Genomic DNA, 15,389 nt, shown 5'->3' with positions numbered 1-15,389 from the left:
CTTGCTTGCTTCTCTTAGTGAATCAGAGACAATACTTGGGAAGTCACTGAGAGCTCTGGGGATTTTCTTGTTGTTTTGTCCTGTGCATTTCTCTGCAGTCTTTCCAGCCCCAGCCAGGCTTGCAGCCAAAATGCAAAACCTAATTATCGTGATGCTTCAAATAAACAAATTCAGGATGAGAATAAAGCAGGTTTGGCTTATATGCTGTCTTTGTGAATCTCTTCTTTTCTGACACTCCACTAAGCCACTCAGAGGATGTTATTCTCTCCTTTCTGCTTTTCTTCTGTCTTTTTGGGGGGGTTTTTTGGTGGTTTTTTTTTTGTTTTTTTTTTTTCTAATTTCCTTGGCCTGGATGTGTTTTCTCCTTTCTTCAAAAGCCAGTGTTTTCTGCTTAGCTCTCTGCCTTCACCAAGGATTTCTGAGGAAGCCTCATGTGTTCCCAGGAGCCAAAAACTGACTCATCCGGTTCTTCAGTGTTTCTGACAGCGTCTAGAGAGAGATCCTGCAGCGTTATCAAGCTGATCATCTGCAGTGCGAGGTTTTTTCCTACACAGCACACTCTAGCGTTGGGTCCCACACACGGTTACATATTTAATTGCTTCATATCGTTGTCACCTAAATTTTCCTGGTCTGTGTCCTGAATAATGTATTTTGGTAAGTTAGGAAGGAAGGTGAGTTTTAGGGGTAGATTTGCGTACAAAGAGAGGAAGGTGAAAAGATGGGGGCAGCTTCAGAGGACCGAGCTGACTGCTGGTAAAGGAAGATTGAGGCTGAAATTGGTTTAATGTGGAGAGTGAGCTGGGAAGGCGGGAGCTGAGGTATCGCCAGAGACAGAGCTATGCCCTGGCCTTCAGCGAGAGGGGACAAACAGTTGAATTTGAGATGGCAGGAAGGCTGTAATGAATTGTGAAGAAGGGAATGACAAATGTGATTTTTCTTTCTTTACTAATAGCATCTTGTAAATGTTGTGGTAGTTTTACCAGATATGTGGGAAAACAGGAGATGACAGAAGCATGGTTAGAATTTGGGTGGTTTAAATAGAACAGGGAGAGTATTTGGTGATACCAGGGAGCAGGTCCCCTTTAACAAGGAAATTTGTGGACTGTACTGAATTTTCAACCATCCTCAGTGCTCACTGTCACACACAGTGTTTGAGGGGGGGGATTACCTGACAATCATGAGCTAAACATGTGTGACTTTATTTAATAAATGATTGATTCAAATACTGTTGACCCTTCCCATTCCCTCAGATCTGAGGAAATTAACTCTTTGCTTCACAGGCCCATGGTGACCGGAGGGAAGGATGATGCCAATCAGGAGGTGACGGGAGGAGAGGGATGCAGTGGGTCTCTGCTCAGCTGCCTCCAAGCACCTGAGCTGTGGGAGATGATGGGGACACCATGGTGTGGGGGAGAATTTGTTCTTAAGCATGAGGCTTGGCTCCTCTCAGTGTGCCATGCTATGTTAGCAGGTTGATTTTTGGATGGGTTTGTACTGTGCACAAGGTGTTTTGTGTGCTTACAATTAGCAGGTTTTATCCTGAGCTGCTGAGCCTGCAGGGGTGTGCTCTGTCCTGCCCACTTCATCTGCACAAGCGAGTTCTGGAGGGGAGGTGCTGCGGCATCAGTGAACCTGTGACTCGTCTCAGGCTGGTGCTCTACACACATCACTGACACAGCTGCCAGCATTTTCATTTTAAATGTGCACATCTCCATGCCCACAAGCAAATCAGCTGGAAGCATGTGAAGGGCCAGACTCAAAATGTTGTCCTGGTCTGATTTTTCATTTGGCTGTAAGTGAAAACCACTGTGGTCACACTAGTGAAGATCATCTGGGCTTTTTCAGATAGCTGATGTGAAAGTTGATTTTAAAATGGGTAAAGAACACTGATCTAATTCAATCCTGCCTTCCTGTCAGGAGCAGCCACAGCTGGACCACTCCTTGGAGATGCATCCTTAAACCTGCTCTTAAAAATGCTCCTTGCCTGCTGTTTAAAAGACTGAGGCAGCTCTGCAAAATCCCAGAACTGTTACGGGATTTCTTTTATATGTGTGTAATTTTAAAGTGCTCTGACAACTGTGAGCTTCCCATGATTCATCCTCTGCGTGCTCCTGCTTTCCCTGTGCCCCTGAATGCTCTGCCCTCCACAGATGTTGGGCAGCTGTTTGTGCTCCCTACCTGCAAAAACCACCCCCGATGCTCCTTGCTGCGTGACCCCTGCGTTGCCCCTCTCCTGTCTGCATCCCAGAGCTTTCCTGCCTGGTGTGGGACGGCTGTGTGGAGCAGCTGCCTGTTCAATGACTGGGAAAGCGAGTGGTTGCAACAGCTCCTCAGTGCTGGCTGCCTGCTGAGCTACTGGGCAGTGATACCTAATTTAACTGCTCTCCCTCCCCTGTGGGTTCAGGGAGCAGGGTCACTGCACTGCTTCAGCAATGTGGAGGAGTTTTGTACTGGGAGTTATGCACCATTCAGCTAGAAATACAGACCTCTGTATTTCAAATAATTACAGGCCATCCAGGCACAGTCTTGGCAGGGCACTTGAGCAACACATGCTGGTGACTTGAGGGCCTGGCTGGAGCATCATGCACTGTACGATGATGTTATGCGATAAAAATCTGTAATTAGCACAGTTCTGGAGGAGAAATGCTGAGCAGCTCTCCCTCTGGTGGTGTGGCTATGCCATATCGCAAGGCTCTAATTAAATCTCTGCTCGACTTGAATCAAATCTCTGCTTGGCGTGCCTGTATGGCACCGGGGTTTCTCTGGTGGCCCTGTCCCCTGCCCTGCTTCAAGAAGTCCCCTTGTGTGGGCACAGCTCCCGTGGGCTTCATCCCCCCCTAAAGCTGAAAATCCCTCTTAGCTGAACCTCTGCAGCAATTAGCATCTGTTTGTGAGGCAGAGCAGGGCACTCAGGATATGGCTGCTCGTTACAACCTGACCTGGAAAACCAGCCTCGGAGGCGGGATGAGCTAATTTCCTACTGATGGGAAAAAAATCGGTGTTTTAATATCTAAAAACCATTTAGTCAGAAGTTGTTTTGCAGATCTGTATTGCTAAGGCTCTTTTCTTCACTAGGACTTCCCAGTGCTCACGACTTTTCTGTACAAGCTGATTATTAAAAGGTGCTTGCGTGGGTTCAGGAATTGCTTTTTGGTAAGAAATAATCTGGTGGGTGTTCATTGGGCTCTGCTGGGCTGGGGAGATCGACTCAACCCCAAGCACATTGGTGGCATGTGAAGTTGCTTTGGGTTTGCATCCTTGTCTGATGTCTACACCCTTCTGGGGAGGGGGGAGAGAGGGTGGCATCTTCATCTGTAGTGGTGAGAACAACGCTGCTGTTAAACTTGTCAAAATGACACTCAGTCCGTTGTGCTGCTTAAAACTGACCCAGCCCTCGTCTGTTTTCACACTTGGGGTGGGAGTACTGCTTTTGTTTGGATTCAGCTCTGGGCCTGAAGTCTGTCTCTGCAGCTGTAAGGGCTAAAATTTTGCCTCGCAGCAACAATAAGAGCCCTCGACAAGGGTGACTGTTAAATCCCCTCAGGAAAGTGGGTGTCCTGCCCGTTTCCAGCATGCTCCCTTGAAGGAGATACTTATTCTTCCATGGAAAGTTTTTTCCTTGATGAAGAGGTAGAGGCAGGTGAAAGCTGCTGTCCTGGAAAGGAGAGAAGAAGAGCTGATCTGCCTGGGATGTGCACAACAGGGCAAAGCCACCTCATGCTTCTGGGCGTTGGGTACCAGTTCATAGATCACACCTTGTCATGGTGCTCGACCGTTACTGGAGACATCTTGTGGGTCAGCAGCAGGGGTGGGGGTGTTACTGCCTGCAGCTGGTTTTGGGGATGGGGGAGGCTTTGCCTGAGGAGGCACAAGCTGCTGCTGGCACCGGCTGAGCATTTCTTGGTGACCTCACAGTGGGAACCATACAGGGCTGATCCCTTGGCTGGAGCAGAGCAGAGCAGCACTGTCCCCTCCCACTTGAGGGTACAGCTTGCTGGGCTAAAATAAGCATAACAACACCCTGAGGGCAAACATGCTGGCTGAAGGGCAAGAGCCAGGGGGTGAATGGGCTGGGGTGTCGGGCTGGCAGGCGCCTGACCGAGGAAGGAGCTCTCTGGAAGTAGGTCCCCTGGAACTACATGCAGGCACTGGCAAAGCTGTTGAACTGCTGGAGAATATTGGATCTTGGAGAAGTTTGCAGGTTTTTTCAAATGTAACCGGGTTTTGCTGACTGGGTCAACTGCTCCCTTCCCATCTTTCCCAGTGGGGGTGTTGGGTGCTCTCCAGTCCCATGCGACAACGCTCCTTTGCTGGGATGGTTCTGGATCAAAGTCATGGACTGAATAAACTCAAGGGACATTTTACAAGGGTGGTCCATAGACTAAGGGAATGTTATCTGTGTATTATGTCAAAGGATGGGAAGGGGGGTGGTGGTTAATGAGTTCATGGGACAGTGTGGGACCTGAGCGGGACGTAAATGGTATGGAATAAGGGGTGGAGAATGTGCTGGTTTTGGCTGGGATAGAGTTAATTTTCTTCATAGTAGCTAGCATGGGGCTATGTCTTGGATTTGTGCTGAAAACAGTGTTGATAATGCAGAGATGTTTTCGTTATTGCTGAGCAGTGCTTACACAGAGCCAAGGCCTTTTCTGCTCCTCACCCCACCCCACCAGCAAGGAGGCTGCGGGTGCACAAGCTGGGAGGGGGCACAGCCGGGACAGCTGACCCCAACTGACCCAAGGGATGTCCCAGACCATATGACATCATGCTCAGCATATAAAGCTGGGGGAAGAAGGAAGAAGGGGGGGATGTTCGGAGTGATGGCGTTTGTCTTCCCAAGTGACCGTTACGTGTGATGGAGCCCGGCTTTCCTGGGGATGGCTGAGCACCTGCCTGCTGATGGGAAGCGGTGAATGGATTCCTTGTTTTGCTTTGCTTGCTTGCATGCGTGGCTTTTGCTTTGGCGATTAAACTGTCTTTATATCAACCCATGTGTTTTCTCACTTTTACCCTTCTGATTCTCTCCCCCATCCCAGCTGGTGGGGGAGGGAGTGAGTGGCTGTGTGGGGCTTAGTTGCCAGCTGGGGTTAAACCACACAGATGGGCAAGTACAAATTCAAACGGCTTCATGCTGGTGCTGGAAAAGGTGCCTACACTGGAGGAGCAGTGCAAATGGTGCCCAAGGCTTGGCTGCCAGCTGCGGTGAGTTGGGGAACATGGTCCTCTGGGGGAATGGCCGAATCCATGGCACAAGGGGAGAAGATGCAGGTAAGGAATGCAAGTGTGAGCTCTGAAATCCTTGACCTTTCCAATCACAAGGGTAGAGAGCCTGCAATGAGGTGTCCCTCAGCCCAAGACCTTTGCTGCTGGTGCTCATGGTGAGTTTTGACAGCCATCATGCTGAAAATGGGATTGTGTAATGCTGCTGTTGGGACATGCCTTTGCCTCTCTTGGTTCTTCTCACCCTTATGGTCATTGTTAGGTTAATGGTTGGATTAGATGATCTTCGAGGTCTTTTCCAGCCTAGATGATTCTGTGTGATTCTGTGATTTTTCTCTCGGTGGTGAGTGGCTGTGCAGCTGCAAGCCCTCCTGGGGCATCTGAGATGATGGTGATGATTTTCAGTCCCCTGGCTTGCCACAGCATCAGACATATCCCACGCTTAATGTAGCTTTGCTGGTTCACTTTCCTTGTAAAATGGCATCACTAAACATGGCACTGAACAGGACTGCTGCTGCTAATGGTGCTCACAGCCCTCCTGGTGTCCCTCTCCCTGCGCTCAGGCCGGGAGACACACAGGCACAGCTCTGGGAAGGTTCCTGTCCCAGCAAAGGGGGCAGATGCTGGTGCTGTGCCCGTGCTCACCTCAGCTGAGACTGTGGCTCAGGCAAAAACAGTCTGTGCCCTGATGGTCCCCAGCTTCCTGGCATTTGGTGTTTCCTAAACCAGTGTTTATTCTCCAGGAAAGGGAGGTGAAATGTCCCAGCTCCCCAAGACAACTCCATCTCTGGGATTAGTTCTGTTCCCAGCCAGTTGTTAGCTTATTTCCATATAAAGTCTATTTGTGCCACTGAAAGCATCCAATCCACCTGAGGAAATGAGCTGTGTAAGAAATACTCTTGGCCTCAATGTGTGTGTTGAGGGCTCATCCTGCAGCCCCCCTCCCAGGAGCAGGGATGAAGGGACCAGGATGGACAGGATGTGCCTTTTGAGCATCCCATGGCAAACGGCCCCATTGTCCAGCAGTGGAAGGGGAGGCCGTCGGTGCCCGTGGGGTGGCTGGAGCACCCCTGCCACACACACCTCATTCTGCCTTCCCAACCCTGGTGCCCCGAGAATGGGGCAGGATGTGGCCCTGCCACCCCCAGCCCAGCAGCAGCGGCAGCGGCATGCCAGCCCCCTGCCCTGATTATTGTTGGGTGTCGAAAAAGACATTGAAAAGCAAGGAGGAGAGCTGTGAAGAGGGTCACTTTAGTGGCTCTTTTTTTTTTTTTTTTTCCCCCGAGAAGGAAGTTAGAAAAGCAGAGCCCTCAAAGCCGCATTGAAAGGGTGACAGAGACAGGATAATGCGTAAGATGGAGGGAAGGAATCTCAGAGCACTCGCCACGGTGTTTTAATGATCTGTTAACAATTACCCCTTTCAGGGGAGAACATATGGTAGATGGTTTGCTTTAAAAAAAAAAAAAAAAGGACAAAAAAGAAAAAAGAAATTACTTCAGAAACTTAAATGATGGTGGAAAATGGTGGGGATTGCAGTGAAGAGCTGGGGGAGGGAGGTGTAGCCCCCCGTGTGAGTGGACGTCAGATGATGGGAGGATGTTGGATGATGTGTCCCTGAGCACGGGGTCTTTGCCAGAGCCAGGGACCCCCGAAAAGTGCCGGTACCAGGGAGTGGCTGCGGCAGGGTGCCTAAGGGAGCCATAGTAGCTTTGAAGAAATGTAGTAATGAAGGAAACTGATAAGGGTGCTGCTAAAACCTGGGAAGCTGCTGAGATCCTGGGACAAGTGTGTGCATGTGGGGGAGGCAGCCCCATGCCCCCCCAGGTCTTCAGCGCCATGCCACCAACCTGCAGCAAGGTCTGGGACCCAGCTCAGACCCTTGCATGGCTTCAAAGGACTTGGCAGTGCTTCACAGGGCAGCTGGGGATGGTCTCCATCCCCGAGGGGTTTTGTGGGCAAGACCCCCGTCCCCTGTGGGCTGCCCTTTGGGCCGTGGACTGGAGCATCCCCCCCCCCAGCTCAGGCTCAAGCCCGGTTGCGGGCAGGGCTGGTGCTGAGCTGGTGGTCCCTTCCCTGCAGCTGGGGGCTGGCGTAGCCACACAAATGGCTAAAACGCTCTGGATGCACCCAGGTGGGTGAGTGCTTTGAGGTTTCCCTGCTGTGAGACGACTGCCTCTGTCCCACTGTTACTGCCTCTTGGCATGAGGTTAGATCATGGCTCACCAAAATCGCATTGCCAAGGGCTGATACAGGCTGATGGTAACTTGTCCTGCAGAGCTGGGCTGCAGCTAAAATTATGGGTAACAATTGCACAGTGTTTTGTGTGGAAATATCCAGATTATTTTTCATTTTTGTTGCAAATACATCATTTCTCATTCAGATGCAGAAATCAGGCTGGCTGCTCACCTTCCCAGAGATCCTGGCACAGGTTGGCAGGAGGGGCTGCACCACTCGTGGGCCCCCCAGGTTTGTTATACACCTCAACTCAGGGAAGAAAAGGATCCCTTCTGACCATAAACTTGTCTTCTCAGCACTGCAGTAGTGCAGAGCAGAAGGCGGCTCCCATTCAAAGGTTGGGGACTCAGCAGATGGACCCCGCTGCTGGATGGAGGGTTGGGAGAGGGGTACCAGCACTGGGAGCCAGGGTGGGGTGTGTGCAGGGGTAGCTGGGGAAAGCTGGGACGGAGCAGTGAGGCTGTCTGGCAGGGACACCAGGGCAAGGCATGCCAGGAGAGGGGCACAAAGGTGCAGGGGTGGGAGTGAGGGGATGGTGGGGCTGAGGCAGAGGAAGGTGGGTGAGGAGGGAGAGACTGAGACTGGAAGGAGGGAGGAGATGGGAAGAGACCGGGCTGCTAGAAGGGGGGTTGGGGAGGGGATGGGGTCGCGCACTGGGGGTGTGGGCAGGTGAGCTATGGCAGCCTGTGTTGCTTGGGTTGGTGTGGGGGCTGCAACTCCTGGGCCAATTGGTACCAGAACTGTTATTGCAGCACTGCAGGCTGCCAGATGTATACAGCACAGCTGGGAATGGTGCTGGGAGGAGCGTGAGCTGGTCTCGGGGCCAGCGAGCAGAATATCCACAGCACACCTTTATGAGTCGCATCCCTCCTGCCAGCAGTGGTTTGGCTTGGGCAGTGACCCAGCACTGTGCTGGGCACATCGCCCAGCAGTGACAGCGATGTGGCAGCAATGTCAGTTTGCAAAGGAAGGGTCAACGCCCCTGCATCTTGCTCTGTCTCATGTTGAGGGCTTCGATGAAGTTCTGGAGAGGGGTTAGTGGTGTGTGTGTCCACCGGGGCACCTCTGCCCTTGTTTCCAGGCCAGGTGGGAAATTTCCTTTCAGACTCCTGACTTTCAGCAACTTTTTCACTTGTCAAAAGCCAGCTGTGGTGCTTTCTGGTATGTTCAAAGTTTGACTGGTGGAGCTTCTAAATCAGAGAGGAAAGCATATCTTTAATTATTTTTGGAGGCTGGGAAGCACCGTCTGTCTGATGGGCAGCTGGGGGGGGGGTGAGGAGTTTCAGAGGGAGTCAACGTGGCCAGTCTGCACCACTTAGAACCTCATCATGGATCAAAATGCCAGGAGTTAGCTTTTTGCCCTTACAGGAGAGAAGTGCCAATCAGGAAGATGAAAGTCTGAGATCAGCCTATCTACAGTCCATGACTATTTATTGATGGCCAACGGAGGGTTGATGCAAATGGTTATTGAAGTCTGCATTGCCTGACAGTGCTTGAATGCCTGTTCAGCCCCCGTCGTGTTTCATTCAACCATCAGAGGAATGTTGTGGTGGTGATGGCTTTGGCAGGATCTCACCAGAAGCTTGTGAAGTTTAAAGCACTTGGAAAACCCGAATGGGAGAACGTGCTGGATGTGTAACCCATCCCATCTGGCCAGGCTCTCGTCAGGGTAGAGGAGAAGCTTCTTTCTGACAGGGGAAATGGGCTGGGGCAAGGAGCTGCTTGCCAGGAAGGGGACAGCGGGAGCAAGGCTGGCAGAGCTGGGAATGGTTGGAGGTGACCGACTCCCATGGAGGTGAGGGCCCTCTTTCCTTACCTAGACAGATACTTGGATGGTTGGATAGATACTTTAAGGTAACAGGTTTCACAGCACCCACCTGTAGGCATCGCAGCCCATCTGACTGACCCTTTTGTACTTGGTATCTGTTCCTTGTCTTTCCTTTCTGTGTTATTTCTTTTCCTTTCCTCTCTCCTACCCAGAGATAATCCAGGTTTTTGCTATGCTTGAAATTGTTTCATTCTGACCCAAAATATGTTTCATCGTCAGAACAGCTGTCTGCTCTTGCAGCCCTGTGAAGCCATCTCCTGTCAGGCTGTGTTTTGAGGGCACATAAGCGTGGAGAGAGGTTTATTGCAGGGCAGGATTGCCCACTGGAAACTCTTGGGCTTGCTTTCCCCTGTGCGCTCTCAGGGCTTTCTCCTCTTCTGGCACAGTGGCAGCATCCCTCACCCCAGGGCTTGGTTGGGCTGTTCCTGCCCCTGAGTAGCTTCAGCCCCCAGCTCTTGCAAGTCGGAGTGTGTGAGGTGCGGAGCCTGGCTCCCAGTGGGGCTGGAGGGAAACCCGTCAGCTCTGGCATGGATCAGGCCTTTGAGGCAGAATTCTGCAGCACAGGGGGGGCAAAGGCTGCTGGATGGTTATGGAGGGGAATGGTATTTGCAGCTGGTGGGATTTGTGCCAGCGCCAGCTCTAACCTTAGGCAGAGCTTTCTCCTTGCACAGCCCCTTCTGCCTTGAGCAGAGCTCACTTTGCCTCTGCAGAGAGGGACACCCAAGGTGGGGGGGACATCCTTTCTGGTGTCCCCGGCCTTGGCATGTACTGGTTGCTCTGTCACAGGAGTCCACGGAAGGCACGGTTCACAGGCGGGATGGTTTACGGTGGCAGAACGGGCTTTGCTGCCCTTTCCCCAAGCGGCCTTTGCCGCTCCGCCCGTTCCCGGCCCCGGGGAACCGCTCGCTCAGCGCTCGCTGGGTCATTCCTGATTTCCCAGGGAAGGCTCCTTTCGCCCTGGCGGGGACCCCCGGCCCCTGCCCGTCCTGGCCGACCGCCTCCCGGGGGTGTCCCCGGGACCGCGGCGCTCCCCTCGCCCGGGGCCGGCTCCCTGCCCGGAGCCGCGGGGCTGCGCCCGGCCGTGCGCCCCGTCGGGCGGCTCCAGCGGCCGCGCTCCCGGCGCCGCTTGCCGGGGCTTTCCTTTCTTCTCCTATTTATTTTTTTTTAATACATTTTTTTTTTCTTTTTGCGCCCCTTCTCCTCTCCCTCTTGTAGGAAGAAGGGAGGGGGAGGGAGGAAGGGAGAAATATTGTTTGAATTCACAAAGGGGGGCATCTGGTGCACCTTGCGCCTGGCATCTGTGCTCCTTGTGTCCCGAGCAGCGCGCTCGCACCGGGGCGAGGGGCAGGAGGGGCAGGCGTGCATCTGTTGGGCGCCACAATAAAGTCACAAAACAGAGGCTCGGAGCCGGCCCAGCCGCGCTGCCCTCTCAAAGGGGGAACGCGGGGCTGCGGCTCCCAGGTATTATGCGCCGGGTAGGTAGGGCCGGGGCAGCAGCTGCTCCGGCTCTGAAGGGCTGCGCTCCGCCGAGCCGCTCGACATATGGCACCGCAAATCACGGTACCTCCTGAGCAGCCCCGGCCGGGGGGCGGAGGGGGGGGGGAGGGAGGAAGGGGCGGCCCCGCCGCAGGTGCCTCCGCCGTGCGCTCGCCGCCACCGCCGCGGCCCCGTGGGGAGGAGGCGCGGGCGCGCACCGGCGGCCCCCGGGTAGGGCGGAGGGCGCGGAGCGGGCGGCGGGCGCCCCCCGGCCCTGGGGGAGCGGGGTCGGGAGCGGGCCCTCGGCCTTATCTGCCCTCCCCGCTCCCGAGCAAACAGCCCCCGGCGGGCGGGCGGGCTGCGGCCGAGCCCCGGCTCGCAAAACGTCCCCGACGCCTGGCAGGCGAGAGATGCGCCGGGGCTGGGCTGGTTACCATATGTTTTCAATAAAATAAGACAAATAGGGCCGGGAGATAGGGGTTGCAGTAAACCTGTTATAAAGCAGCATAAACTAGGCCAATGTAAACGGCAGAAGGGCCCCTCCTGGAAGGGCCGTTGGGTGCCAGCCCCGTGCCGGGGCGGCCCGGCCAGGTGTGAGCGGGAGCCCGCCGCGGTGCCCCCGGAGATTTTTATCACGTTTGTGGTAATATGGTGCTTGTTATGCTAACTATGAGTAAACATACCCGGCCGGGCTTTGTGGTGACGGGAGGGAGTTATCGGAAAGTGGCAGTGGGAAGGTGATTTAACAATAAAGTTGTCTTGTTTGCCAGCAGGTGATGTCTGCCCCCAGCCCCGTGATTAATGCTTCCCAAAGCACTCCACTTTACAATCTCTTGTAATTATTTATTAAACGAAATCTATTTATTATTATTTTAGCAAACAGCGGTACCAGGTGGGGCTTTCTTTTGCTCTTCAGCTTTTGTTTGAAGGACGTTTGAAGTGGGCAGTCTGAGGCTTGGAAACTCGCTCGCCAGATTTTTTTGTCATCCAATTGCACAGGCACAAAAAAAAAAAAAACCAACCAACCCCGCCGGGCCCTTCCTATTCATCCTCCCCTGCCCTCCGAGCCGCCCCTCGAGAAGGGGCGCCCGAGCCGCCGCGGTGGCCGGCCCCCCTCGGCCCCGCTCCCCCGCCCTCCGAGCGCCGCCGCCGCGGGGGAGCGGGGCTGCCTGCCCGCCGCGCCGCGCCCCTGGAGAGGCAGCGCGCACCGCTCCGCACCGCCCCGCACCGCGGCCGCCCCGCCGGCCCGGGAACCGTGCAGGACCGGGGGAGCTGCCCCCGCCCCGCCGCCGCCCCGCCGGCCCGGCCCGGCCGCTCCCGGCGCCGGGATTCCCGGCCGGGATCCGCCGCGCCGCTTTGGTGAAGGAGCGGGGGGCTCCCGCCCCATCGGGGCTGCGCCCTCCCGGCGGCCCTGCCCGCACCCCCGGGGGGTGCCGGGCCGTGCGGGGGGGGCCTGCCCCGCCGCCCGCGGCCCCCCGCCCTCCGCCGGGGAAAGGTGTCCCGGGCCCGGGCCGGTCCCCGCCGCCCGCCGCAGCTGGTGCGCAAAAGTCCCCGGCACGTTTTGCGCACCGAGCCCCGGCGGCGGAGCTGTCTCCCCCGGGCCCAGGGCCGGGCTGGCGGGGCGGGGGCGGCCGGGGCCTGCGGGGGGGAGCCCTTCCCCCGCGGGACCCAGCCCCCCTTATCCCGGGGGGAGCAAAGACACGGCGCGGGGCAGCAGGAGAACAGTGTGTCCCGTGTCCCCCCCCGGTGCCGGCGCTCGCCGTCCGCGGGGCAGCGCCCGCGGCTCCGCCACTCGGTGGCCGAAGGGCGGGTCGCGGGGCTGTCCCCGGCGCTGTGGGGGCGAGGAAAGGGGCCGCGGGAGGCGGCGGAGTCCCCTCGCTGCCCCCCTCCGGGAGCGGGGGGGTTGGGTGTCTCAGGAGCGCTCCGCAGCGCCGGGGCGGCGGGAGGGGGTTGTGGCTCTGCCGAGGGGAGCGGAGCCGGAGCGGGGCCGGGGCCGGGGGGATCGCCCAGGGCTGGCACCGGGAAGGGGGGGGGGGACCCCGTCTGGCCCGGCGGTGTGTCTCCGGGCACCCCGGGGCCTGGCGCTGCCCCGCTTTGCGCAGCTGGGTCCTCGGAGCCCCCTGTCACCGGCGGGGCCGCCCGCCCCGACCCCTGCCGCAGCCCCCCCGCGGAGCCCCGGCGTGCGCGGCCGCCCCGGCCGAAGTGCAGTCCCCACTCCCCCCCCCCACCCCCCCGCCCCTGCTCGGGGTCGGCAGCTCGGCACGGGGGTTCCGTCCCGGGGGCGGGGGCCGGGCCGGGGGGAGAGGGGGTGGGCGGGGGGTCCCGGGGGCGGCGCGGCGTGGGAGCCGGCGGGGTCTCGCGTGGCGGGGCCGGGGCAGCGGGCGGTGCCGGGCCCGGCACGCTCCCGCCGGGCTGATAAGATAAAAGCGTGCCAAGGGGTGGGTGCGGGCGGGGGGGCGCACACGCCGCCCGGCCGGGAAATCCCCATTGTCTGCCGGCCCTATATATATAGGGGCTTAACGGCAGTCGTGTGCCGGCCGCGCAACCCTTCCTTCCCGCACTCGAGGGAAAGCGGGGAGGGGGGAGCGGCGGGGGGCGAGGAGCGAGAGCCGCTCTCCCGCCCCGCAGCCTCGTCGGGGCTCAGCAGGTCCCGCCGCGGGAGAGAGGGCTACCCCCGGGCTTCCCCCGGGCCGGCCGCGGCGCCGCCGCTCGTCGCCGGCGACCGCGGGCTCGGGTCGTCAGGATGGCCCCGCAGAGCGACCGCTCGCCGGCCGACGGGCAGCCCTATTTCGGCGGCGCCGAGGCCGCCCCCTCCGCGGCCGGCGGCGGCTCCGCGGGCAGCCGGGGCGCCTCGCCGGCCCGCACCGCCCTGGCCCCGCGGGAGGCGGCGGCCCGCAGGAAGGGGAAGGCGCGGCGGGGCCGCGGCAAGGCGCGCAGCGAGGGGCTGCTCAGCAAGCAGAAGAGGAGCCGGCGGATGAAGGCCAACGACCGGGAGAGGAACCGCATGCACCACCTCAACTCCGCCCTGGACGCGCTCCGCAGCGTCCTGCCCACCTTCCCCGACGACGCCAAGCTCACCAAGATCGAGACGCTCCGCTTCGCCCACAACTACATCTGGGCGCTCACCCAGAGCCTCCGCCTGGCCGAGCAGGGCCTGCCCGAGCCCCCCCCGCCGCCGCCCCCCGCTGCTGCCGCCGCCGCCGCCTCCCCCGGGCCCTGGGACTCGCCCTGCCCCGCCGTCCCGCCGCCCGCCGCCCTGCGCCGCGGCCCCGCCGCCTTCCCCGCCTTCCTCTGAGCCCGCCGCCCGGCTTGCCTTCCCCCCGCTTTTGGCCTTCAGATAACCGGCGGGGCGGAGGGGGGGTCCCCGCGCTGCGCGCCGGGGGGTGGCGGGCGCCCCCGCTGCACCCCCCACCTCCCCCCGCCCCGTCCCGCTTGGCTGAAGCGCAGCGGGAGCGGGTGGACAAAAACAAATCACGGTTTTGTACTCGGAAACGGTAAATTATATTAATTTGTCGCTATCGGTATTTATTGATTATATTTCGTAACAAATATATATTTTGTATATAAGAGTATTTTTGGCAGCGGTGGTCTGGCTGTTTGTACCGGGGAGGGGAGCCGCGGCTGTATTTTGGGTTTGGGTTTTGGGTTTTTTTTGAAGAAGGAGAATAAAGTGTGTCGCGGTCAGACCTGTGCAACGCCGTGTTTTTTCCACCGAGGGCTCCCTGGGGCTTTCAAAATCGCGCGCAGCCCGCGCCGGGGAGGGCAGCGCCGGCCCTGCGGAGACTTGCGCGGGGCCCCGGGCGGTGAACCCGGTCCCGGGGCGCTGCCCTGCGTGGGGAGGAGCGGCGATGGGGAGCGGCGCAGCGGGGTCCTGCGCCTGTGCGCACGCCCGTCGGGGCCCACTGGCGCATTTAAAACCAGCCTCCCGTTGCAGATGCCCTTTCCCCGCAGGGCTGGGGCCGGCCTGGGTGACACCCTGTCCCGCCGGGCAGCCGTCCCGCTCCGCCCGCCGCGTCCCGGTAAGGTGCTCCTGGCCGCAGCCCTCCCCACGCAGGCGGATTTTCGACGCCAGGCTCGGCGCTGGGGCTATTTTGGGTTTGTCCCCGGGGCACAGCGCTCCAGCTCTCGGGGCGGAGGGGGTGTCCCCGGCGCAGCGTTGCTCCAGGCCGACCCCATCCTCCCCGGGGGAGGGTTTAGCCGGGGCAGGCGCGGGGCTCAGGGGGCAGCGGTCGCTGTCGGAACCTGTAGCCCGGGGTGGGGGGAGCGTCGGGGCGGTGAAAAACGCAGGAGGTGGGAAACGCAACACCTCCTACGCAACAGCAAGGAGAGAGGAGAAGCCGCATGAATCCCGAGAGCCCTTCCCGGCCCTCTCCTCCCTGGGACTCAATTTGTAGCGGGTAGATTTACGGCCGGGCCGCCTCCCCGCTCCGCGCTGCCCCAGCGGGGCGGCAGTCGCTAGACAAAGCGGCCCGCGAGGCCAAAAGCCCATTGTGATGCTAATTGTTCTCAGCTGAGCCCGTTTGCCCGCGGCAAAGAGACGCTATTGAGGCAATTTGTAGAACAAAAGAAATTTGGTTACTCGAAACAAAGACGCACGCACAAACACCCCCACTTACCCCCCCCAACACCC

The 15,389-nt window shown here is 58.4% G+C and overlaps 1 protein-coding gene across 1 annotated transcript; it reads left to right on the top strand.

Annotated features, from left to right (window-relative positions):
* Positions 1 to 13,502: 13,502 nt before the first annotated feature.
* Positions 13,503 to 14,054, top strand: NEUROG3 (neurogenin 3). Its single transcript, XM_074875707.1, has one exon. The coding sequence runs from the start codon at positions 13,503 to 13,505 to the stop codon at positions 14,052 to 14,054; it is 552 nt and encodes a 183-aa protein (XP_074731808.1).
* The last annotated feature ends 1,335 nt before the right edge of the window (positions 14,055 to 15,389 follow it).

Source organism: Strix uralensis, chromosome 7 (assembly GCF_047716275.1).
Source record: "Strix uralensis isolate ZFMK-TIS-50842 chromosome 7, bStrUra1, whole genome shotgun sequence".
Classification (NCBI taxonomy): Eukaryota; Metazoa; Chordata; class Aves; order Strigiformes; family Strigidae; genus Strix; species Strix uralensis.
The sequence above is the reverse complement of the archived record's forward strand: the minus strand, read 5'-3'. Positions and strand labels throughout refer to the sequence as shown.

Coding starts and splice junctions, on each gene's coding strand:
- NEUROG3 (XM_074875707.1), top strand. CDS start 13,503: ATGGCCCCGCAGAGCGACCGCTCGCCGGCCGACGGGCAGCCCTATTTC.